This window comes from Pseudophryne corroboree, chromosome 6 (assembly GCF_028390025.1).
Source record: "Pseudophryne corroboree isolate aPseCor3 chromosome 6, aPseCor3.hap2, whole genome shotgun sequence".
Classification (NCBI taxonomy): domain Eukaryota; kingdom Metazoa; phylum Chordata; class Amphibia; order Anura; family Myobatrachidae; genus Pseudophryne; species Pseudophryne corroboree.
In genome coordinates this window covers 61421602-61448041 of record NC_086449.1, presented here as the reverse complement: position 1 = coordinate 61448041, position 26440 = coordinate 61421602, and the positions used below count along the sequence as shown (strand labels likewise).

General features: G+C 47.0%; 1 protein-coding gene across 1 annotated transcript in view; it reads left to right on the top strand.

Moving 5' to 3' along the window:
• The window catches only part of LOC134936133 (A.superbus venom factor 1-like), a 168420-nt gene that overhangs the window by 7281 nt on the left and 134699 nt on the right, over positions 1 to 26440 (top strand). Inside the window, exons 2-9 of the mRNA XM_063931049.1 lie at positions 16642 to 16828; positions 16918 to 17080; positions 19689 to 19759; positions 19842 to 19936; positions 21975 to 22057; positions 24047 to 24134; positions 25782 to 25884; positions 26136 to 26256. Coding sequence (XP_063787119.1) covers positions 16642 to 16828; positions 16918 to 17080; positions 19689 to 19759; positions 19842 to 19936; positions 21975 to 22057; positions 24047 to 24134; positions 25782 to 25884; positions 26136 to 26256 — 911 coding nt within the window. The remainder of the gene's footprint in view (positions 1 to 16641; positions 16829 to 16917; positions 17081 to 19688; positions 19760 to 19841; positions 19937 to 21974; positions 22058 to 24046; positions 24135 to 25781; positions 25885 to 26135; positions 26257 to 26440) is intronic.

Sequence of the window (26440 nt, the reverse complement as noted above, 5' to 3'; positions counted from 1 at the left end):
CTGAGGACCGAGTTTGAGAACCACTGCTCTAGTGCAATCTCTGCATAAGCAACTGATGAGATGGATATCGTCACAGAGTCTCAGGTAAAAAAAGTATCAACGGAGGTTGTAACTCACTGACTTGTTGGTTAATCAGACAGGGCCGGTTCAGGGGCTTTTTGCGCCCCAGGCGGCAATAGGGGTCGTGGCTTCATACAGGGGGCGTGATCAGTTATGCCCCCTGTACAGTAGTAGCGCCGCTGAAATGATGTGCGGTGCGCGATTACATCATCACGCACCGCACAGGAAAGGTCCTCTCCACGAAGGTAAACTAGACACGTAGCGTCTAGTTTCCCTTCACAGTGGGCAGCGGCAGCGGGGCAGCGGGGGGCACAGCAGCAGCGGATCTTGCCCTGGTGCGGCGCCCTCCGGAAGGCAGCGTCCCAGGCAAAAGTCCTACTTGCCCCTGGCAAGATCTGCTACTGCTGTCAGAGGTGCCTGTCCGCACTGGTCCGGAGTGAATCTCTGTACACTGAGCTTCAGCTGGCTTGCTGTCACTGCTGGAGGTGCATTGCCGTACTTGTCCGGGGTCCGTGGTTGTCTGCCGGCAGACTGAATGGAGCTGTGCTGTGGGGGGACAGTGTGATCCGTGTCCAACGCTGCCACCGATCAATGCGTTTCACCTACAGTCTCAGGCTTAGTCAGGATTTTTTTCTTTTTAATTTTTTCTTTCTCTCTTTCTCTCATTTCACATTGTTTTTTGTTTTGTCAACTGTATTATTAGTTTACATGTACTGTATATACCGGTATTAGGATTATATGCTATTTATATACAACATCCCTGATATATTTGTATTTTAAGAGTAAATAAATTAGTTTTTTTAAATTTTATTTGCCTTAGTTTATGAGTATGTAAAGAGTGAGCGCTGGGAGTATTAACTTCTCTTTTTCATTACCTGGGAAAAATGAGCGTTAATATTAACCCTTTTTTGACCTTGCACCACAATTTTTTTTTGTTTGCTATATCTTTCACTGAGTGCTGTCTTTTATATATATATATATATATATATATATATATATATATGTGGGTGGTTGTATGGGGAGCGCTCGGTGACCACTAGTAGTTCTTAACAGGTTTTCTTTCGAAAATTCTTCACAATGGAGGTAAACCAAAGAAGAGGCTGATGCTTCTGGAACAAACCCTCACACCAGAATCACCCGACAGCAAATTTTTGAAAAAACCCGTTAAGAACTACTAGTGGTCACCGAACGCTCCTCATACAACCACCCACTTCGATAAACTACTGGTTCTCCACTGGCAAGAGGACCTGTTCGGGGAATAGCTGCTAATTCCTCCAAGAACTATTGTATCCGTGGTGGTCTAATTGAATCATAGCGCAATTTGGTTATTATATATATATATATATATATATATATATAATATATATGTACATATATACATGCATTATATTTGTTTTCCGTCTGCTTTTAAGGCTGGGCACCAAACTCCAACTTGCCTCCCTGTGGCTACTGTAGGATGAGCTTACGCCCCTGCCTCCATCTCCGCATGATTCCTGCTTTTTAGTGGCATACACACTGAGTGATTTTCCCTGTGCCAGCCATGCCCACGGGGAGACAGTAGGAGACTGTGGAAAGTGCTTCACTCGACTGTACAACGGACGGACAGCGATGATGCGTGAGCGCGCATCACCGCTCATCGCTAGCCCATACACACTGGACGAGTTTGAGCTCAAAGTAGCTCAAAATGCCACATGTGAGCTACTTTGAGCTCAAAATCGCCCAGTGTGTTTGGGCCTTTTGTTACATTTACCAGGAACTCTGCTCAGATCTATAGCCAGCCTCTTAGAGAAACAAGAGATAAAATAAACATGTATGAATAAACAACTTATTATAAGCTTAAAGATTCCAGTATTTTGAATGTATCACTGACCTGATTTGGGAGTGTTGTGGACTCGGGGCTTCTTCCGATGACCGGGAAGAGGAACCGCTACTGGGTCGCAGTAGAGATGGCCGGATGTAGGTCTTCCTCATGCAGGATTAAGACGGCAGGCAGGAAGCACGAAAGAATACTTGAAGGTTTCCTGAAAGACAAGACTTGTAGAGATACTGAATGCTGAGGCACAGAGGTGCTGGAGGCACAGGTATTGAGGCACAGTAATGCTGAGTGCTGAGGCACTGTGGTGTTGGAGGCACTGAGGTGCCGGGGGCACTGAGGTGCTGGAGGCACTGAGGTGCTGGAGGTACAGGTACTGAGGCACGGATGTGCCGGAGGCACAGTGGTGCTGAGGCACTGTGGTACTGGAGGCACTGAGGTGCTGGAGGCACTGAAGTGCTGGAGGCACTGAGGTGCGTGGGAGCGCGGGAGCGCTTGGAAGCACGTAGGTCCTTGGAGGCACGGAAATACTCGGAGACGCTTGGAGGCACGGAAGTGCTTGGAGGCACGGAGGTGCTTGGAGGCACGGAAGTGCTTGGAGGCACGGAGCTGCTTGGAGGCACGGAAGTGCTTGGAGGCACGGAGGTGCTTGGAGGCACGGAGATGCTTGGAGGCACGGAAGTGCTTGGAGGCACGGAGGTGCTTGGAGGCACGGAGGTGCTTGGAGGCACGGAGATGCTTGGAGGCACGGAAGTGCTTGGAGGCACGGAGATGCTTGGAGACACGGAGATGCAGACACAGAGACCGCAGGAACGTGGGAGCTCTGGAAATCACAGCTTCTATGGCAGAATCGATGATACTCAGGCACTGGATCTCTGCCCGGCGTCTGGTTTTGAATTCCCCGCCCTTGCCTGATTGGCGGAGCAGGCAGGTGACGTCAGTCCTGCTCCGCCCCCCTGACCCCACTCACGATGGCGGCGCCCTCGCTCCGGGAAGCCGCCGGAGGAACGCGCCGACCCGCCGCCGGGACCGGAGACCGCCGGGGGAAGAGAGGCGCCGGGCAGACCAGGTCACCCGCAGGGACAAGCGCGGCCGCCGTTGCCTGCGGTGATTGACAGTACCCCCTCCTCCAGGAGTGGCCCCTGGACACTTTCCGGGCTTAGTTGGATGTCTGGAGTGGAAGATCCGAACCAGTCGGGTAACCGTTACTTCAGTAGCATTAATCCAACTTCTCTCCTCAGAACCATAACCTTTCCAGTCTACCAAGTACTGTAATTTTTTATGAAGATAACGAGAGTCAAGAATAGCTTTGATTTCAAACTCCGTTACAGCTTCAGTCACTACAGACGTTGACCTAGGGCAGCGGTGGCCAACCTGTGGCTCTTGAGCCGCATGTGGCTCTTTCTTTCTTTAAATGTGGCTCCCGACACTTGAAGTCACATTACCACAACAGTTCTGGTAACCACTACACTCCAGAAAGACACGCGGAAGCACTACGAGGGCTGTGGACTGAGGGAGCCAGATACTAGAGATAAAACACCCACCGTCAAACAGAGGATCCTTAAGCCCCTTTCACATCGCCAATGCAGGATCCCACCTGGGAATTAGAAACGGACCTTCCCGGGTGGGATCCGGCATTGGACCCTAACAGGTGGCTTCCTGACCTGGCAATTTGCTGGGTCATATGCAATGGGTTACCAGCGCTAGGAGTTGTATCGCCAATCATTCAATAAATCAATTACCACTGGATCAGTTATAAATTTTAATAAACATAATTATCACATGAATTAAAAACGTGAAGATAAAGGTATTTAGGAGTTAACCATACAATTAAAATATAAAATACAATAAGATAAAATCAAAAATAAGAATTGGCTCTGAGGTGATATTGATTCAAATTGCTGGAAAGGACCCAACCATTATTTTAGTGATCCCGGACTTAGTAAAGTGCAGATTTCCTCCTCCTTAGAATTATTTGTGCAGTCAGCTGGTAATACCCTTAATAGTACCTCTCACACAGTTCCATATAAAGATGGTGATGATTGCTCGTCTGTGCAGATATTCAAGGGGTTTCCATAATCTTGCTGGTTGTGCTGAAAAGGAGTGGTTTGCAGGTAAAGCCCTTGGAAATCCAAGTGTGCAAAAGAGTCCTTATCTGGATCAAACTGGACAAAGGTTGGGATTCCACAGCAGTGCCTTAACGCGTAATTTGCTGGGTCAGTTGCCATAGCTACAGGGGGGGGCAGCATGGATGGAGGCGGCGCTGGGAGATGAGCTCATCTCCGCGCAGCCTCTCCCTAAGTAGTAAACAGGTCCTGGGTCGCATCGACCCGGGAACCCATTTTTACGCTGCCACTGACCCTGTATTCAACCCAGGAATAACCCTTCTTATAACCTGGGTTGAATTACCGGGTCAGGTGACCAAGGAATTCGACCATGACCCATTCACACCGCACAACAACCCGTGTCGACTCGGCAATATGCCGGGTCGATACCGGGATATTTGCGCGGTGTGAAAGGGGTAATAAGGAGCTGCTACAATGGCATGAGTTGGGGGGCTCTGAAGTGACACACAAGGGTTCTAGCAGGAGTGACACATGGGAGAGCTGGATGAAGTGACATAGGAGCATGCTAGCAGGAGTGACAAGTGGGGGAGCTGACTGGAGTGAGACAGCAGGGTGCTGGCTGAAATGACACATGGGAGAGCTGAAGTGTACTATGTGAATCGTCTTTCATTATATTTTATGTGGTTCTGGCTTTTTTAATTATTTTATGCTGAAGTGACTTCTTCAATGTATTTTATGTTGAATCTGGCTTTAAAAATTGATTTTATGTGGATTTGGCCTTTTCAATGTATTTTATACCATGGGCGGTGCCTAGTAAGCACAAGGCCACACCCCATTTTTGCATGCTCGCCTTCGGCTCTTTGACGTACCTAACAAGATTTTTTGGCTCTTTGACTCTGACTGGTTGGCCACCCCTGACCTAGGGGATGCTGAGTGGAACCGATTCAGAATGAGGGGACGGAGGAGAGAAACATGAAAGGCGTTAGGTATTCGAAGGTGGGAAGGCAAACCCAGTTTATAGACCACAGGATTTAAGACTTGTAGCACAGGGTAAGGACCGATGAACCTTGGAGCAAACTTCATGGTGGGCACCTTCAACCGGAGATTACGTGTGAACAGCCATACCCTGTCACCAACTTTGTATTGAGGAGCGGCTCGCCGTTTCTTATCTGCGAAGAACTTGTACCGGACTGAAACCTTCTTAAGATTAGCATGAACCTTACTCCAAATTTGTCCGAAGTGTCGTAGAGTGGACGTTACAGCTGGAACCTCTTCTATCGGAAGGCTTGGAAATTCTGGAACACGTGGATGGAACCCGTAGTTGACGAAGAATGGAGATTCCCCAGTGGAAGAATGAAACGAATGGTTATGGGCAAACTCTGCCCAAGGCAACAACTCCACCCAGTTGTCCTGTGAAGGGGAGAGATACAAACGAAGGAAAGTCTCTAGATCTTGATTGACTCGTTCCATTTGACCATTCGTTTGGGGATGATAAGCGGACGAAAACTTAAGTTTAATCTGTAGAGTTGAACAGAGGGCTTTCCAAAACCTGGCGGTGAACTGTACCCCACGGTCAGAAACTATTTCTTGTGGCTACCCATGCAACCGAAAATGTTCTTGGATGAACAGTAGAGCCAGTTTCGGAGCTGTCGGAAGACCAGTCAAAGGCACGAAGTGTGCCATCTTTGAGAAACGGTCAACGATTACCCAAACGGTGTTGCAACCCTTGGAACAGGGCAAGTCAGTGATGAAGTCCATGGAAATGTGAGTCCAGGGTCTCACAGGAATAGGTAAAGGACGAAGTAACCCTGCAGGAGGCAGACGAGGAGATTTATGTTGTGTACACTGTGGACAAAAATTAACGTAATCTTGTACATCCTTTCTCATGGTGTTCCACCAGTAAGACCTTTGCAGAAACTTGTACATCTTCTGGGCACCGGGATGACCGGAAAACTTGGAGTTATGGACCCACTGTAGTATTCTTGGCCGGAATCTAGCTGGTACGGACATTCTTCCAGGAGGAGGAGCTGGAGTAGTTAAAGCAGCAGAGACAGAAACTGGATTTAGAATTAAACCCCGCTCAGGAGATTCATCCTCGTCTGTGGAAACTTGTGAACGGGATAGCGCATCTGCTTTAATATTGAGAGTCCCGGTCCGGTACTTGATAACAAAAGAAAACCGAGAAAAGAAAAGTGCCCATCTCGCTTGGCGAGGATTCAAGCATTGTGCGGATTTGATGTACAGCAAATTTTTGTGATCCGTGTAAATGGTAAACACATGTTTAGCCCCTTCCAAAAGGTATCTCCACTCTTCCAAGGCGGATTTAATTGCTAAAAGTTCCTGGTCTCCAATAGTGTAATTTCGTTCGGCCGGAGAGAATTTACGAGAGTGGAAGCCACACGGATGTAATTTCTTATCAGAGGAGTACTGAGAGAGAACGGCCCCAACCCCGACTGAAGATGCATCAACCTCTAGGAAGAAAGGTTCATCGAAATTTGGTTGTTGGAGAACTGGAGCCGTCATGAAAGCTAACTTTAAGTGGGAAAATGCCTCAATGGCTTCGGGAGGCCACAAACTTGGATTAGAACCCTTTCTTGTCAGGGCAGTAATGGGCGCAACAATGGTGGAGAAACCTCTAATGAATTTCCTGTAGTAATTCACAAAGCCCAGGAACCTTTGTATTGCTTTCAAAGAAAGAGGCTGAGTCCAGTCACGAATGGCAGAAAGCTTTTCCGGATCCATGCGAAGTACGTCCCCGAGATGATATAACCGAGGAACGGAATTGATGTTACTTCAAAGGTACATTTGGAAAGCTTAGCATAGAGGTGATTCTCTCGTAAACGGTGGAGCACTTCTTTGACTTGAGTCCTGTGTTCAACAAGATTCTTGGAAAAGATCAGTATGTCGTCCAAATATACCACAACACTCTGATATAACATGTCACGAAAGATTTTGTTGACGAATCCCTGGAAAACAGCAGGAGCATTACTGAGACCGAACGACATCACCAAGTATTCGTAATGCCCATCTCGGGTATTGAAGGCAGTCTTCCATTCATCCCCTTCTCGGATGCGTATAAGATTATAAGCTCCCATCAAGTCGAGTTTGGAGGTGCTTGGAGGCACGGAGATGCTTGGAGGCACGGAAGTGCTTGGAGGCACGGAGGTGCTTGGAGGCACGGAGATGCTTGGAGGCATGGAAGTGCTTGGACGCACGGAGATGCTTGGAGACACGGAGATGCAGACACAGAGACCGCAGGAACGTGGGAGCTCTGGAAATCACAGCTTCTATGGCAGAATCGATGATACTCAGGCACCGGATCTCTGCCCGGCGTCTGGTTTTGAATTCCCCGCCCTTGCCTGATTGGCGGAGCAGGCAGGTGACGTCAGTCCTGCTCCGCCCCCCTGACCCCACTCACGATGGCGGCGCCCTCGCTCCGGGAAGCCGCCGGAGGAACGCGCCGACCCGCCGCCGGGACCGGAGACCGCCGGGGGAAGAGAGGCGCCGGGCAGACCAGGTCACCCGCAGGGACAAGCGCGGCCGCCTTTGCCTGCGGTGAGTGACAGAATGTATATTCACACAAGAAAAGTCTACCTGATTGATTGATTTAAAAGAGAAATCTTGTGGATTTGGAAAAATATAACAACAAGGTGTCTTCCCCTTTACTTACAGAATACATATGTTTATGGACATATCAGTACTTTGATATAACATGTATGGTTTAGCTGTCCATGGGGGGTATTTATCAAAGCATAGATAGAGATACAGATTGTACAGGCTGTGTTTGAAAAATGACAGTTAGAAGCTGATTGGTTAGTGCTATTTTTCTCTCCACTTTATCTTTCTCCAAGCTTTGATAAATACCCCCCTCAGAGCCAGATTTAGACCTCATGGGGCCCTAGGCAAGATACCAGTTTGGGGCCCTCCTCCTTCAACAATCCATAGCACTAAATTTTCATTCCTGGTTGCAAGCGGCATCACAGGAGTACCTTGGTGCATGTGTAGTGCGATCGCGGCACGTGCGCAGACTACCGATAATTGCTCAAGTTGCATGAACATCTGCATTGCGTATAGCAACAGAGTAACATTGGCCCTCATTCCGAGTTGTTCGCTCGCAAGGCGAATGTAGCAGAGTTACACACGCTAAGCCGCCGCCTACTGGGAGTGAATCTTAGCTTCTTAAAATTGCGACCGACGTACGCGCAATATTGCGATTACAAACGAGTTAGCAGTTTCTGAGTAGCTTCAGACTTACTCTGCCTGTGCGATCAGTTCTGTGCTTTTCGTTCCTGGCTGACGTCATAAACACACCCAGCGTTCGCCCAGGCACTCCCACCGTTTCTCCGGCCACTCCTGCGTTTTTTCCGGAAACGGTAGCGTTTCCAGCCACACGCCCCTAAAACGCCGTGCATCCGCCCAGTAACACCCATTTCCTGTCAATCACAATGCGAACGTCGGAGCGATGAAAATGCCGTGAGTAAACTTACTTTCATCATAGTAAAGTTACTTGGCGCAGTCGCAGTGCGAACATTGCGCATGCGCACTAAGAGAATTCTCACTGCGATGCGATGAAAATCTCCGAGCGAACAACTCGGAATGAGGGCCATAGTAACATAGTATTTGAGGTTGAATAGAGGCAAATTGCCCATCGTGTTCAACCTGTTTTAAGTTGTGATGATTCTACATACTTGCTAAATAATGTTTTATGACTAGTTAGCTACTATAACTCATGTTACCCTTGGATTAACCACGTTGATATTTTAAGTATTATAACCTTGGATAGCTTTTTCATTCAGAAATTTATCCATTCCTTTTTTAAATCCAATTACAGAGTCTGCCATTACCACCTTCCCTGGCAGGGAATTCCACATCCTGATTGCCCTAACAGTGAAGAACCCTTTCCTCCGTTGCATTCGGAACTTTCTCTCCTCCAGTCGCAGCGAGTGCCCACTTGTCCTAAACTGTGTTCTTTTAATAAATAATTCCTCTGATAACTCTTTGTGATGTCCCTTTACATATTTGAAGATATTAATAATATCTCCTCTTAGGCGTCTCTTCTCTAGTGTATACATATTCAGCCTAGTAAGTCTTTCCTTATAGTCCAGTCCTTCTAGGCCTTTAATCAATTTAGTAGCTCGCCTTTGAACCCTTCGAGTTCACTGATGTCTTTTTTATACAATGGTGCCCAAAACTGTACACAATATTCCAGGTGCGGACGTACCAATGCTTTATACAGCGGCAGGATTACATCCGAGTCCCTTGTCTCAATTCCCCTTTTTATCCACGCTAGCACCTTACTTGCCTTCTTTACTGCGCTTTGACATTGTGTACGGTTATTAGGCCTATTATCAATGAATACCCCCAAATCTTTTTCCAACTCTGTTTCCCCTAGGCGTTCCCCATTTAATATGTAGGATGCAAGTTTGTTTTTAGTCCCAAAATGCATAACCTCAATCAGGCCCTATGTCTTTTGGAAGTAGATATGAAGGGTGTTCTTCAGTTTGCCGGCTGTCGGGATCCCAGCGCACAGTATACCAGCGCCGGAATCCCGACAGCCGGCATACCGACACTTTTTCTCCCTCTTGGAGGTCCACGACCCCCGTGGAGGGAGAATAGATAGCGCTGCGCGCCACCGTGCCCGCAGCGTGGCGAGCGCAATGAGCCCGCAAGGGGCTCACCTGAGCTCGCCATGCTGTCGGTATGCCGGCGGTCGGTATGCCGGTGGTCGGTATGCCAGCGCAGGTATGCTGGTCGCCGGGAGCCCGGCTGCCGGCATACCCTACTACACCTGATTTGAAACCTGTGTCACATTTAAAGTAAACCAATTGCCTACATACAGTGGATGAAATTTTTTTATGTCTCCAAACATTTCTCATCTTATCAAAGAACATCGCTGTACAACATTATCACTAGTCATTATAAATCAATAGGCTGCATTCTCAGGATTATTGGTGCAGGACCTTGTTTTTCTTGGACTGGACAGGATCTAGGTGTATGGATAAGTGTGTAAGCATTTCCACCTTACACAGCAGTTGAAAACTGTATACTGTTGGCATATTTGGATACTTGGATCTGTAATAGCAGGACGCATAACATCCCTACCCTAATCCTGACCCCAAACCTCACCCTAACCATAACCCCAATACCCTAACTTCAAACCCAATCTGCTAAACCCTACACAACATTAATACCCGATCCCTAACACAAACCCCTAACCTAACCCTAATACCATAACCCCAATACCCTAGCACCAAACTAAATCCGCTAAACTCTACACAACCATTATTATTAAGTTTTATTTATAAGGCGCGACAAGTTTTTCGCAGCGCCATACAAAGGACAGTACAGTGAGACAAAACATGCCTTAACAGTAAATAAATAACAAAAATAGAGTACAGGTAACAAAGAGCACCACAATTCTCAAAACATAGGCCCTCATTCCGAGTTGTTCGCTCGGAGTTTTTCATCGCATCGCAGTGAGAATTCTCTTAGTGCGCATGCGCAATGTTCGCACTGCGACTGCGCCAAGTAACTTTACTATGAAGAAAGTAAGTTTACTCACGGCTTTTTCATCGCTCCGACGTTCGCATTGTGATTGACAGGAAATGGGTGTTACTGGGCGGATGCACGGCGTTTTAGGGGCGTGTGGCTGGAAACGCTACCGTTTCCGGAAAAAACGCAGGAGTGGCCGGAGAAACGGTGGGAGTGCCTGGGCGAACGCTGGGTGTGTTTATGACGTCAGCCAGGAACGAAAAGCACTGAACTGATCGCACAGGCAGAGTAAGTCTGAAGCTACTCAGAAACTGCTAACTCGTTTGTAATCGCAATATTGCGCGTACGTCGGTCGCAATTTTAAGAAGCTAAGATTCACTCCCAGTAGGCGGCGGCTTAGCGTGTGTAACTCTGCTACATTCGCCTTGCGAGCGAACAACTCGGAATGAGGGCCATAATACAGCTTAGATGTAAGTAGCGAGGGAGTAATCATTGTACTACTTTGGGCTGGTGGCCATAGATAGAGATGAGCCTTTATCAGCAGGAGAAAAAGTGGGTAAAGATGGTCGCTGAGTAGGAGAGAGCAGTGAGTGAAATGTGTGAGGGCTTTGACAACAAGAGGAAAGAGGGCCCTGCCCTAAAGAGCTAACAATCTAATACCCTATGCCTAACCCAAACCCCTAAACTAACCGTAATACCCTAACCCAAACCGCTACACCAACCCTAATACCCTATCCCAAACCCAAACCTCTAAATTGACCCCAATACCCTGACCCTAAGTTTTTCATTCTTAGTACTTGAAAGGTGGATGGCGCTCTCCGCGTTGCTCCTTACATACAATTCTGATCTGAAAGATTGCTAGTGATAGAAGGGTCACTGTGAGATGGCATCTGCAGTGGGTGCTGTGGTGTGGACACAAAGAGCTGGTAGTGTGGTGGGTTAGGGTACATGCACAATAATGTGTGTGTCTGTGCCCTGCTTAGTGCCTATGACATATATAATGATGGTGATGAGTTATCACCACAGAGTGTGGTGGGCTGATCTCTCCCAGGCTGTCTGGCACAGGGCTTTCATTAGCATTTTCAAACTGCAATCACTGGCTGCTGCCTAATATAACAGTGACATAACTGGGGTCCCAGGCAGTGGTCGAAGTGGAAATTTTGAAGTGGGGGTATGGAAAAGTGAAGGTTGCAATTCGCTCTGGAAAAGGGGGCATGGCCACTCAAAAGTCGGCATTGTCCTTCAGTGTAGTTTACCACGCCATATACCCCTTATACACATTATGCACCACAGTAGTAGGACCCCTTATACTATCTAGTACTGGTGCCCCTTTCATATTATACCACACAGCATGGAGCCGAAATTCACATTATAGCACATGGAATTAGACAAAATTTAGGGAGAGTGACAGAAGGGACACAGGGACAGGGAGAGTGACAGAGGGACATGGAAAGTGACAGCAGGGGCATAAGGACAGGGAGAGTGACAGAGGGAAAGTGACAGCAGGAACATAGGGATAGGAAGAGTGACAGAGGCTCAGGGAAAGTGACTGCAGGGACATAGGGACAGGGAGAGTGACAGAGGGACAGGGAAAGTGACAGCAGGGACATAAGGACTGGGAGAGTGAAAGGGAAAGTGACAGCAGGAACATAGGTACAGGTAAAGTGAGAGAGGGACAGGGAAAGTGACAGCAGAGACATAGGGACAGGGAGAGTGACAGAGGAACAGGGAAAATGACAGCAGGGACTTGGGGAGTGACAGGGAAAGTGACAGCAGGGACATAGGGACAGGGATAGTGACAGAGGGAAAGAGACAGCAGGAATATAGGGACAGAGAGAGTGACAGAGGGACAAGGAAAGTGACAGCAGGGACATAGGGACAGGGAGAGTGACAGAGGCGCAGGGACATAGGGACAGAGAGAGTGACAGAGGAACAGGGAAAGTGACAGCAGGGAGTGGGAGAGTGACAGGGAAAGTGACAGCAGGGACATAGGGACAGGGAGAGTGACAGAGGGAAAGTGACAGCAGGAACACAGGGACATGGAGAGTGACAGAGGGACAGGGAAAGTGACAGCAGGGACATAGGGACAGGGAGAGTGACAGAGGGACAGGGAGAGTGACAGAAGGGACACAGGGACATGGAGAGTGAAAGGGAAAGTGACAGCAGGAACATAGGTACAGGTAAAGTGAGAGAGGGACAGGGAAAGTGACAGCAGGGACATAGGGACAGGGAGAGTGACAGAGGGACAGGGAAAGTGACAGCAGGGACATAAGGACTGGGAGAGTGAAAGGGAAAGTGACAGCAGGAACATAGTTACAGGTAAAGTGAGAGAGGGACAGGGAAAGTGACAGCAGGGACATAGGGATAGGGAGAGTGACAGAGGCTCAGGGAAAGTGACAGCAGGGACATAGGGACAGGGAGAGTGATAGAGGAACAGGGAAAATGACAGCAGGGACTTGGAGAGTGACAGGGAAAGTGACAGCAGGGACATAGGGACAGGGATAGTGACAGAGGGAAAGAGACAGCAGGAATATAGGGACAGAGAGAGTGACAGAGGGACAAGGAAAGTGACAGCAGGGACATAGGGACAGGGAGAGTGACAGAGGCGCAGGGACATAGGGACAGAGAGAGTGACAGAGGAACAGGGAAAGTGACAGCAGGGAGTGGGAGAGTGACAGGGAAAGTGACAGCAGGGACATAGGGACAGGGAGAGTGACAGAGGCGCAGGGACATAGGGACAGAGAGAGTGACAGAGGAACAGGGAAAGTGACAGCAGGGAGTGGGAGAGTGACAGGGAAAGTGACAGCAGGAACACAGGGACATGGAGAGTGACAGAGGGACAGGGAAAGTGACAGCAGGGACATAGGGACAGGGAGAGTGACAGAGGGACAGGGAAAGTGACAGCAGGGACATAGGGACAGGGAGAGTGACAGAGGGACAGGGAAAGTGACAGCAGGGACATAAGGACTGGGAGAGTGAAAGGGAAAGTGACAGCAGGAACATAGGTACAGGTAAAGTGAGAGAGGGACAGGGAAAGTGACAGCAGGGACATAGGGATAGGGAGAGTGACAGAGGCTCAGGGAAAGTGACTGCAGGGACATAGGGACAGGGAGAGTGACAGAGGGAAAGTGACAGCAGGAACACAGGGACATGGAGAGTGACAGAGGGACAGGGAAAGTGACAGCAGGGACATAGGGACAGGGAGAGTGACAGAGGGACAGGGAAAGTGACAGCAGGGACATAAGGACTGGGAGAGTGAAAGGGAAAGTGACAGCAGGAACATAGGTACAGGTAAAGTGAGAGAGGGACAGGGAAAGTGACAGCAGGGACATAGGGACAGGGAGAGTGACAGAGACAGGGACAGCAAGGGCATACAGTAGGGACTAGGGAGAGAGAAAGGCAGCGGGGTAAGATTACCTATTTAGCAGCGGTGGTGCTGAGGATGCTGTGGTCTGCGGTGTGGTGGATGAGGAGGCTGTGGTCGGCTAGGTGCGGAGGGGGCGGAGGTGCAGAGAAGGACTGAGTGCGGCGGCACGACTGAGTGCGGCGGCGCGGTTGAGTGCGGCGGTAGTGTAGAAGAGGAGGAGGCAGAGGGTGGCAGCAGTGCAAGAAGGAGGAGGCTCGGGTCGGCGACTCCTATGACCACGGTGCTACTATTTCAAATCTGCCATGGACCGGCAGCCAATCAGGAGTGTCCACGTGTCCGCTCCTGATTGGCTGCTGGTCTGCAGCAGATCTGAAATAGTTGCGCCGTGATCATAGGAGCGAGAGCTCAATGCGGCGGCTGGGGAAGACTCAGTGCTCGAAGAATTGCCGGTATGCCATACCGTTGTATACCGGCCAACTTCGAGCACTGGTGCCAGGGTAATTTCACAAGCCAGACACTGACTACCCAACAACCCTGCAATTGATAGATGTCAGTATAAGGGAGACAGTCCCTTACTTGTTTTTTTTCAAGAACACTATAGGATTTCTTTTTATGGTAGATGGGTTGTGGACAGGACTTTGGTAGTTGCGCAGTGTTAGTCTGGGGACGTTTTGGACAGGCTGTATATCTTTGTGGGGCTTGTCCAAGGGCCCCTTGGGACCCACAGGGCCCTAGGCAGGCACCTAGGTTACCATGTGGGAAATCCAGGCCTGAACCCCCCTATATGGGTGCCAGCCACTGGGGTGGACACTCACTGGCCCCCACACACAGTGAGGCTCCCACTCATAGCTGCATCACTAGTTTTAGACTAGCCCTTGAGGAAAGTGTGAGGAAGGGGTTGTCAGGACACAGGCTGCAAAAAATGATGTAGTGTTAGGTGACATTGTCAGCGGAAGAAGCCAAATGGGAGGCCAAGGAGGTCAGACAACAAGATCCCAGGCATCACCAGTCGTAGGGACATGACAAAGCAGATGCCTCTTCAAAGATTCTACTGCAGACTGTAGGTTCCAAGATTTGACATCACAGTGAGATGCGTAGCAGACAGTGAGGATGCATAATGTGAACTGAGGGCAATACAGTGTAGCACAATTTGAGCTGGGGTCCTTATTGCATAATGTGAGCCGGGGAAATACATTGTTACATAATGTGACCTGGGGGCACCGTGTTGTGTAATGTGACCTGGGGGCACTGTATTGCATAATGTGAGCTGGGGGCACTGTGTTGCATAATGTGAGCTGGGGGCACTGTGTTGCATAATGTGACCTGGGGGCAATGTGTTGTATAATGTGAGCTGGGGGCACTGTGTTGTATAATATGAGCTGGGGGCACTGTGTTGCCTAATGTGAGCTGGGGCACTGTGTTGCGTATTGTGAGCTGGAGCACTGTGTTGCATAATGTGAAGTGGGGGCACTGTGTTATATAATGTGAAGTGGGGGCAATGTGTTGCGCTGGGGGCACTGTATTGCATAATGTGACCTGTGGGCGCTGTGTTGCATAATGTGAAGTGGGGGCACTGTGTTGCATATTGGCCCTCATTCCGAGTTGATCGGTCGCAAGGCGAATTTAGCAGAGTTACACACGCTAAGCCTACGCCTACTGGGAGTGTATCTTAGCTTCTTAAAATTGCGACCGATGTAATCGCAATATTGCGATTACAAACTACTGAGCAGTTTCTGAGTAACTTCAACCTTACTCTGCCTGTGCGATCAGTTCAGTGCTTGTCGTTCCTGGTTTGACGTCACAAACACACCCAGCGTTCGCCCAGACACTCCCCCGTTTCTCCAGCCACTCCTGCGTTTTTTCCGGAAACGGTAGCGTTTTCAACCACACGCCCATAAAACGCTGTGTTTCCGCCCAGTAACACCCATTTCCTGTCAATCACATTACGATCGCCGGAGCGATGAAAAAGCCGTGAGTAAAAATACTATCTTCATTGTTAAATTACTTGGCGCAGTCGCAGTGCGAATATTGCGCATGCGTACTAAGCGGATTTTCATTGCGATGCGATGAAAAATACTGACCGATCAACTCGGAATGAGGGCCATTGTGAGGTGAGGGCACTGTGTTGTATAATGTGAGCTGGGGCACTGTGTTGCATAATGTGAACAGGGGGAATACTTTCATGGTGATGGGAATACTTACACATTATACATTATGGCCCTCATTCCGAGTTGATCGGTCGCAAGGCGAATTTAGCAGAGTTACACACGCTAAGCCGCCGCCTACTGGGAGTGAATCTTAGCTTCTTAAAATTGCGACCGATGTATTCGCAATATTGCGATTACTAACTACTTAGCAGTTTCAGAGTAGCTCCAGACTTACTCTGCCTGTGCGATCAGTTCAGTGCTTGTCGTTCCTGGTTGACGTCACAAACACACCCAGCGTTCGCCCAGGCACTCCCACCGTTTCTCCGGCCACTCCTGCGTTTTTTCCGGAAACGGTAGCGTTTTCAGCCACACGCCCCTGAAACGCCGTGTTTCCGCCCAGTAACACCCATTTCATGTCAATCACATTACGATCGCCGGAGCGAAGAAAAAGCCGTGAGTAAAAATACTTTCTTCATAGTAAAGTTACTTGGCGCAGTCGCAGTGCGAACTTTGCGCATGCGTACTAAGCGGATTTTCACTGCGATGCGATGAAAAAGAACGAGCGAACAACTCGGAATGAGGGCCTATAAAAATATCACCAGTATATAAATTTGACAATGCTGTTGGCAGAGGCCCCCACAAGTTATTTACACTGAAAACCTTAATCCGGCTCCGATGTTTGTCTCTCCATGGCAGATGTGCCCTCATTACTCCCAACATCCTACATTTGGAGAGCGAGGAAACCATTGTAGTCGATGGGCATAGCAAGCAGTTTGAAGCTAACGTTGAAATTCAGGAATTCCCAAAGAGAAATTTCATTTTGGCAAAGGAGAAAATCTCTGTGAATAGCAACAACAAGTTCCTTGGCACAGCTAAAATAACGGTCAGTAGACAATCATGAATATCATGCCCCATGTGATAGTTTACATTTAGTATATTAACGGTTGGTGTTTTCTCATCTTAACCCTTTAGATTCCAGCTAAAGAACTGCTAAAAGACCAAAAATCAAAACAATACGTCTATGTCTCTGTAAAGGCGCCGGGGTGTAATATAGAGAAACTTGTCTTGGTAGGCTACCAAAGTGGATACATCTTTATACAGACTGATAAGACTATCTACACTCCAGGTTCTACAGGTAACATATGGACGGTGCGGTTTTGGCTGCCCAGAATATTTAAATTTTATTTATTCTGTTATAATATACAATGACATACAGGGGCAAATCCAATTAAGCAAGTTTTTTATTTTTTTTATTTTGCGCCATGCAAAATTTTGTCCAGTCGCAGGGTTTTTGATATTCAATTAGACGTGAGAAACGTAGTCACAGTGATTTCTATAGGAATTACCGTGGATTTTTCTCACAGCATCCGGGCAGGATTTTAAGGTAATAATATCATGCTAATAGTATCGCATACTGAAGCCCTGTGAAGTGTGTGCACACACAACAGCCGTACTGAGCGTGCGCACACTGTGAGATGCGACGGCATCTCACATCTGCTAACACATCTGCCTGATTGACAAACAGAGGCATTCGCGGGGTGGGGAGGGGGCATCGTGGGAGCATTTACGGGGCGTGGTCCAAACAACGCAGGCATGTCACACTCAGCCGCTTCAACTCGAAATATGGTGGGTAGCTGTCTGCCTACGCCTCCAATTACACCAAAAAAATACTTTTTTTCAACTTTTTTTTTTTTAAATTTAAAATAAAAAGTTTTCTTATCATATTTTTACTGCTATTAAATATGCACAAATGTGACTGGAACCATTTTAAAAGCACTAAATATTTTTTTTGTGGGGACAATTATAGACCTACAGTATGTAGATATTTTTTTCAATATTTATTCAGTGATTTATTTTTTTAGGTTATAGTATGTTCTCCCCTATTTGATCTATTATTTAAGTGGGTTTAAAAAAAAAAATTCAACTGACCAATTTTTTGTGCAATTGAATAGCGTGAGAATTGGGAGCCTGCATAGCTGCACTATTTTTTGCTGCAAAAATCACGCAGCCAATTGGATATGCTCGACAGACTTACATTTGGTATAAAACATAACATTTTCTGTGCAAACTTGGTGTTTCAGAATTCAGACCTCCCTGCATCTTATTGTCTCAGGATTCCCTCTACAGGTCTTTTGTTTGCAGATAATATGAAAAGAGTAGGCACAAGAGTGCTGGGAGTAAATACATGTAATGTTATTACACTTTAAGAAAGTTTATGTAATCTTACATTTAGGTAATGGTGGTCATTCCGAGTTGATCGCTAGCTGCATTCGTTCGCTGTGCAGCGATGAGGCAAAAAAAACGGCACTTCTGCGCATGTGTATGTGGCGCAATGCAGACACGCGTAGTAATATTACAATGAACTATGTAGTTTTACACAAGGTCTAGCGAAGCTTTTCAGTCGCACTGCTGGCCGCAGAGTGATTGACATGAAATGGCCGTTTCTGGGTGTCAACTGGACGTTTTCAGGGAGTGTTCGAAAAAACGCAGGCGTGCCTTGAAAAACGCAGGCATGGCTGGGTGAACGCAGGGCGTGTTTGTGACGTCAAAACAGGAACTGAACAGTCTGAAGTCATCGCAAGCGCTGGGTAGGTATTGAGCTACTCTAAAACTACACAAAAACATTTATGCCGCCGCTCTGCGATCCTTTCGTTCGCACTTCTGCTAAGCTAAAATACACTCCCAGTGGGAGGCGGCATAGCATTTGCACAGCTGCTAAAAACTGCTAGCGAGCGATCAACTTGGAATGACCACCAATAGCCCTGTATGTGTTTTACATTTTTCCTTAGTAGGTGGTGCTACAGTACTGCTGAGGAGGGATGTCTCAGGAGCTCTTAGGAAAAAACATTCATCATGTGTGAAACGCGTTGTGGAACATTTCTCTGGAAAACAGTTACTCAGCACTCTTGATCCAAACTACATCTGGCATTTTTTCTATTTGGCTGTACTAGGAGCAATAAAGCAAAGACAGCTTTTGAGGTCACATCTTACATTTCTTTTAAGACATATTTTACAAACTACACCAGAGGCGATCAGTTTCACCCACTGTATTCCTTATACTGTATGTACGAAACTTTATTTGTACTTTAAATTATGGAGATACTGATTTTAAGAGTCTATTCACTAAGTCTTAGATGGAGATAAAGTAGATGGAGATAAAGTACCAGCCAATCAGCTCCTAACTGCCATGTTACAGGCTATGTTTGAAAAATGTCAGGAGCTGGTTGGTTGGGACTTTATTTCCATCCAAGGCTTAGTAAATAGACCCCTTAATCTCAATATTAGGCATGCATGTGAAATGGGTTGGGCACGCGTTGCTGGCTGCCGGGATCCCTGCGGTTAGCATACCTACGCTCACCACAGTTTCTGTTCCCACTCTATGGGTGTCGTGGACTCCCACGAGTGGCAATAGACCCTGTGGGTCGGCATTCCAGCTGCCGGCATTTTGAGCGCTCAGGATTCCGGCATCGGCATGGTGATTGCTGGGATAGTGAGCACCAGGCACATGACCGCATCCTGTGAAACAAGGGTCTCAATCTTGTCCCCAGGCTTCATTAAATTGTGTATGCTTTGTGGATCTCCTCACAGGACAACAGGTGATAATGCTGTTTCAAGGAGATCCATGTTGATGAGGTTCAGGTAGAGATTTGACCACATTTTGTTGTATAATAATGGTACTGTATAGTAATGTAGTCTGAATGGTCTTCACCCTAATCTTGTCTATGTATTCTCTACCGTTATAGTTCTCTACCGTATTTATTCTATGAATTACAAGATGTCTCCTATCAATAAAGCTGTGGTTATTGAATTTCTGGTAAGACCAAAGTTAACGTTCTTGGTATACTTCAGGGAAAATGCCATCAAATTGTGTATTTCATCCTCTTTCCCCGTTCCAGACACCGGATAATATCATTGTGAAGAGGGATACTGTCAGACAAGATGGCGGATCTGGCATCCTCTCGCTGTCTTACAATATGCCTGAGCTTGTAAGGTAAATATTGAATAATATTCACGGAGAACTTTTCTGTGACAGACACATATATACACATAACAGACAAGTCTATTAGGAAAACAGGTGGATTGTATGAAGCATAACCCAATGCCTAATGTTCTATAGGAAGGGCTGTAGTTTATGATAAATTGGCGAGGCAATATGAAATGAGGGCTTGCATTGTCTGATTGTGGGTATGGTGGAGGGGGGGTCATTCTGACCCGATCGCACGCTGCAGTTTATAGCAGCGGTGTGATCGGATCAGAACTGCACATGCGCCGTCCAGATGGACGAAAGCTGCTGGGCCGCTATGATCTGCCAGGCTGAGGTGATCGCGGGGGGGTGGTGGAACGGCGGCGTTTGGCTGCCATTTTGTGGGTGCGGACCGACCATTGCAGGCGTAGCCAGACCGAACGTGGTGTGGGCCGCAGCGGCTGCGTGACGGGGAGCGATGAGTAGCTCCCGGCCAGCACGCTAAAGCTGCGCTGGCCGGGAGCTACTCTTGAAGTGCAAAGGCATCGCCGCTGTGCAATGCCTTTGCACTTCTGCGGGGGGCGGGCCGGCACTGACATGCGGGGCGGGCTAGCCCTGTGCTGGGTGTCCCTCCGCATGTCAGTGTGAATGATCATAGCTGTGCTAAATTTAGCACAGCTACGATCATCTCGGAATGACCCCCATGGTCTGTTTTGCCACATTTTTCAGTAACTTCTCAAGCTTGGCAAGAGTGCCAAGGAACAATGGCAAATGCTTGAGTAACATATATTGCTCTGGTATACGCAGAGTTGTTCCTTTTCCTTTCCTTTCGATATGAAACATAATGACCGTGGATTTGTACATCCATATATTTTTAGTGCAGTACAAATAAACAAATCTGCTGGACAATATAATTCATTAATAGTGAGTTGCCCTTTAATATTTCCTGCTCAATGGGTCATCTTACCATCTATTGCTGGAAACCAGCTTGTTTTATAGATGTTGATCTTAAAAACCAAAATTGTTCAGATCCCAGTGTTTGCCCGACTGTGAGTAACCTGAAAGGCATAGATTTGAATGGGTCTTACGTCATTGGGCCACAGTGTAAGCGTTAGAGCTGTGCCATCACATGACAACTGGTGATGTCACTCGTTTTCTGTCTGATTTCTCACTACTGTTGCTTCTGCCCACAGAGGGCCTGCTTCTGAGTCGGCCACAAGTGGGGTTGCTGATGCGTCTCGTAGATTTTAGCCTATTGGGCATACGGCGAAGACAGAAATGCGTGGTGGCGCTTGCACCAATTCAGGCATGGGCATGTGGGCGCAGATTGTAGGTGCAGATGGATTGATTGGATAATTATCCCCATTTAATGGGCATTTTCTAGGCAGCAACCGGTCGAAGACCATGTGGGCATACGGAAAATTTCCACCTAGTGGAAGTGTTGTGGGTGTGTATGCCAACTTCGGTAGCATGCGGACGGAGATGAGGTATTATAGCCAAGCACCTCGTGTCCATGTATAGAGGATGCGGCCCTGTAACCCCACAGTAGGTAACAAGCAAGGGCCCGTCTCCCCATCTGTGTGCGTGGTGCCTACAGCCCAGGTCCCATGCCCCAGCCATGTAGCTACATATTGCCTGATTCTGAGTCAGGCAGATCCCTTGTCGTGGACATGTTTTGCAGTTTTTACCTACAGCGCCTACGAGGAAGTGAGTTGCAGAGTTCCGTGCTATTCCGAGTCATGCGTACAGAGAAGGGAAGCCTGTTTCTGATGTATCTCTTGCATTTATCATGGGGCTGCTCTAAATACTGATACGAATGATGGGATCAGCTGTGGGTGGAAAGGCGGGTGGTACGGCTTCCCGAAATAAGCTGCATGTAAGTTTACATTGGCGGTTCCAATTCTCTCATTAGCATAAGGTAGTATCATGCTCCTCTGAATGCCTGCAAACATGACCACTTTGCATCTGAATCAAGCCCATAATATACATATACATATAGGCACCCATTACTTTGGAAGTATATACATGAGAGCTCTATGATGAGATGTCTGATCTCTCCCTGTAGTGTGGGTACATGGACCATATCAGCAAAATATGAGGACTCACCATTGCAAAATTACACCACAAACTTTGAAGTGAAAGAATATGGTAAGATACTGTATACTAATTATTGTTCATACAGTACAGACAGGGCAAGATGGGGGGGGGGGGGGGGGGGCATACATCCAGCAGAGGGAATTGTATGGCTCATCCTTGAATGGAGCTCACACACACACACACACACACACACACACACACACACACACACACACACACACACACACACACACATATATGTATATACAGTGTGTGTGTGTGTGTGTGTATATATATATATATATATATATATATATATAGACATACACAGTATATATATATATATATATATATATATATATATATATAAAAATGCATGTTAATGCTATATCACATAATTATGCCCAGTAATGCCCCATAAATTACAACAAGCAATGACCACTTACATAATCCCAAGCAATAACCACCATCTGTATACAGTACCATTGACAGCGTTCCCCTATACATTATCCCCACCTTTCACCATAACCCTTTACCGTGCAGTGCTCACACACATTTCCTTATATCTAGCAGACAGACACCAATAAGGTGGCCCGAATACAAATATAATTCATGTTCTGGCTGTATTATGTCTAGTAAACAGAACCCATTCAGCCAACCAGTATACAAACCTGAGGGTGAGATTTGTTGCCGCTGTCGGCGTTCTGAGTTGTGAATTAGGAATTATGCAATTAGGGGGCAGATTCAATGAGCCACAAGGTTTGCTCACGGCTAATTGCTCTGGATTGAGCTATCCAACTGAGTGCCGATACCCCAAACGTTAAGTCCCAGAGAGTGCACTTAACGCTGCAAGGGAAAATCCAAGTTAAAATCTCTGTGAGGCTTTACGCAAGTGGTAACTCATAGATTCCGGCCACTCGATGCAGACTCTAAAGGTTAACCCATGTTAGCCGAGTGTCAAAAATGCATTATAATTGAATAGATCTAGGTAGATCTGGTTCCCCTGTTTGAATTCTGGACTGCCACTGGCAAGAAAAACCAGGAACAGAGCATTTTGTACTAATGGAATGGGTCATGTTGGAGAGTATGGAATGGCTGTTTAACAGGAGAAGAAACAAATGAAAGGAACAGAGAGATTCTAATTTCTGTATAATTGGGACAAATTATACGTGGTTCTCCCACTGTGGAGAAATTGTATTATCGTACGATACAAAACTCAACGCAATGGTTGTCATTGTTCTAAACACATTCAACTATTGTGAGGCAGGTTTGGTATGAAATACTGCTTGTCGGGATGCCAGCAGGTCACATGACCACCAGCGGCATCCGATAATGACGATCCTGACATCGGAGGGGGTAAGTATATTTACCCTCCCCTACCCTAACCATCCAGAGGTAGCGGCTAGGGCTAACCCTACAGGGGTGGTGGCTAGTTTTAACCCTCAGGGTGTGGCAGCTAGGGCTACCCCTCCTAGTACCTCTAACCCATCCTGGTTCCACCCTAACCCTCCCTCCTCCCCTGGGCCCCAACCCTAACAAGTACCCTTATACTTACCTTCGGGTTGTCAGCTGTTGGTGTCGGGTGTCTCCCGACAGGTGTCGAGATTCCGGTGTTGGTCACATGACTGGCGGAATCCCGTCCATCAGGACGCTAATTGCATCCCATTGAGGCAGGTCACGTTTTATGGGTCCATAGCAATTTTGAGATCCAGCTTGCTTTAAAGAATAATGAATTGGCCGTGCCCAGTTTAGATTTCTAGGACTAGAGCACTTTTTCTGTGCCTAGCCTTCTCAGCGTGTATGGTGCTAGTGATCCGTGGTGTCCGCCTTCACCACGTCCCAACTGGGTCAAGAATTTCTTTATTGCACCCTGGAAGATATTGATGTTGCTACATTGCCCCCAGCAGATGTCTGTAAAGCGCCTTGAGTCCTGTTGGAGAAAGAGCGCTATATAAATAAAATTATTATTATTATTATTATTATTATTATATACTGTACTGTGTCATTTGCTTGAAAGCAATGTTTAATAATGTGTGCACTCTCTTTTCTTCTCACATGCAGTCCTACCAACTTTTGAGATCCAGTTGATCCCGGAGCAGAGTTTTTTCTATGCCAATGACGCTGAGTTCAGAGTGGATATTAAGGCAAAGTAAGGATATAGTTACTCTGGAAGGGGCACGTTTGCTGTTTTAAGCACATTTTAACTCCAAGCACTGAGATAATCAACTGGAAACACACAGGACATTGTTGTAGTATCGATGTGGGCCACCAGCCCGTAATATATGTACAGGAGGCAACTGGAGCGCAATATGGTCAAAGTTTGAATCCTTTAATTTCCTCCGAAGCACATGGATAATGGAAAATGAGGAGGAGTGAAGAGGAGCAGAAGTGGTTGATTGGGGTACTTAGGGTATTGATTGCTAAGTATGGAGTAGTGCAAAAATTAGATTTCGTTTTCGAAGTGAGATGTAAGAAATGATATAAGGAAGTGTAGAGGGTATGGTATTAGTTGTGTTTCCTGCCGTGAACCCATTTTTGATCATTTATCAAGATGACTCGATTTTTGCAGCAGTCCATGGGGCAAATGTTGGGTTTCTTCCTATCCCTTAAATGTGGTGTAACATTGGGGGTGCAAGTGGGACACGTGCCCTGGGTGCCAAGGCAGAAGGGAGCACCACCGGCCAAGGCAGCGTCATACCCAGCAGAGAGAGGCAACAGGAGGCAGTCCAGCCGGAGGAGGAGAGAGGGACTCCTCCCTTTCCATCCCCTCTCCACTTCTTCCCTCCTCCCAGTGGCAGGTTGGACCATTTGGATTTGACTTAGGGATGGGTTAGCCATCGATGGGTATAATTGATGGTACGACTGATGGATAACCTCGATGGTGGGAAACCATCTGTAAGGGAACCATTGATGGTTTCACCCACCGATGGTCCCCCCTACTTTAGTATTAAGTGAGCCGCGGACCAATCAAGGCCAGGGGGTGTGGCTTCATGGGTGTCGGGGGGCAGAGCTATGCTCCGTGTACCGACACCTAGTTAAAAAAAATTTTAGGTTATGCCATGCCATCGATGGAGGAAAACCATCTGGTTCTCCCCCATCGATGGCAAAAGTATTCTACATAGGCCAAAAAGCTTTGATGATTAAGAATCATCGATGGTCGATGGCCACCCCTAATTTGACTAGGAGGGACACAGGCATGCCTTGCAACTACCCCGATGTGCTGCCCGCTCAGCCCACAATGCCCCAGGCCCCTCTGCCATCCTCACAGGAGGGACCTGGACAGAGAGAAACCAGATAAGTAATATTTGTATTTTTTTTTTGCCAGAAGAGGGGGATGGGGGATGGGGTGGTGGGGGGGGGGGGCGGGGGTGGGGGGGGGGGGGGTGAATGGGTTAGTTTAATTTCGCCATTGGTGCCAAATCCACCAGTTATACTACTGTACACATGCCTAATGTAAACCATTGTTATAAACAAACAAAAGTGCAGCATGTAATAAAGACATGTCCTGTTGTCCCCATCAACCTCATGATTTATTTAAGCCATAAATAAGGCTAAATAACATTGTTTTTACGTATAAGCTTTTTTATTTATCACAAGAAGTTGTTCTAATGTGCTAGAGGGTTTGCACTTTGGGACAATGCACCTCTTGAGATTTATTTCACCCCTTCACACACCTGGCAGCACTTGTAGTTTGCAGGGATAGGTGTTTATGTGTGCTAGTTTGGTGAGCTTGTTGCTTGGCATCCAGTTTCCAGTGCACCTCATTGATGAAGATTGATTAACCCTTTTATGTCAGGTACCTCTATGGGAAGGATGTGGATGGCATGGCATATGTTATATTTGGGGTGAAGAAGGATGATGTAAGGACCAGTCTGACACATACTCTAAGGCGAACCCAGGTATGACAAATAATGGTGTTTCATTATATCTGCTGTGTTATGGCCCAGGGAAGTGTGATATAGAATGAACACTGCATCAATTAGTGCTAATTATTTAGTCTATGTATTGAGTCTATTTTATGATTTTTGTAAATCTTCTTTTGTTTAATGTTGTTCTTTTAACGTTCTTTTAATATCATTCTTTTAATATCGTTCTTTTAATATCGACATTCCTTTTTCACTCCTTTTAATTGTCGACATTCCTTTTTCAGATTACCAATGGAGAAGGAGAAGCTGAGTTGAAAAGAGAAGATATTCTGAAGATATTTAAAAATGAGGATGATATTTTGGAGTACACGCTGTATGTGTCTGTGACCCTTATCACCGGCTCTGGTGAGCATTGGCGAGTGGGGCTGTAAAATTGTTTGCAGTAATGACCTGTGTCACATATAAGTTTTGAACTTCTATTGTCTATATTTGTTCAAATATAAATTATTTATTAAAATCATTGTTAAAATTGGTTAGATCAGTGCTATTTTCTTGATAGCACTCAGTGGTATGCAGTTCCAGCAGCTTT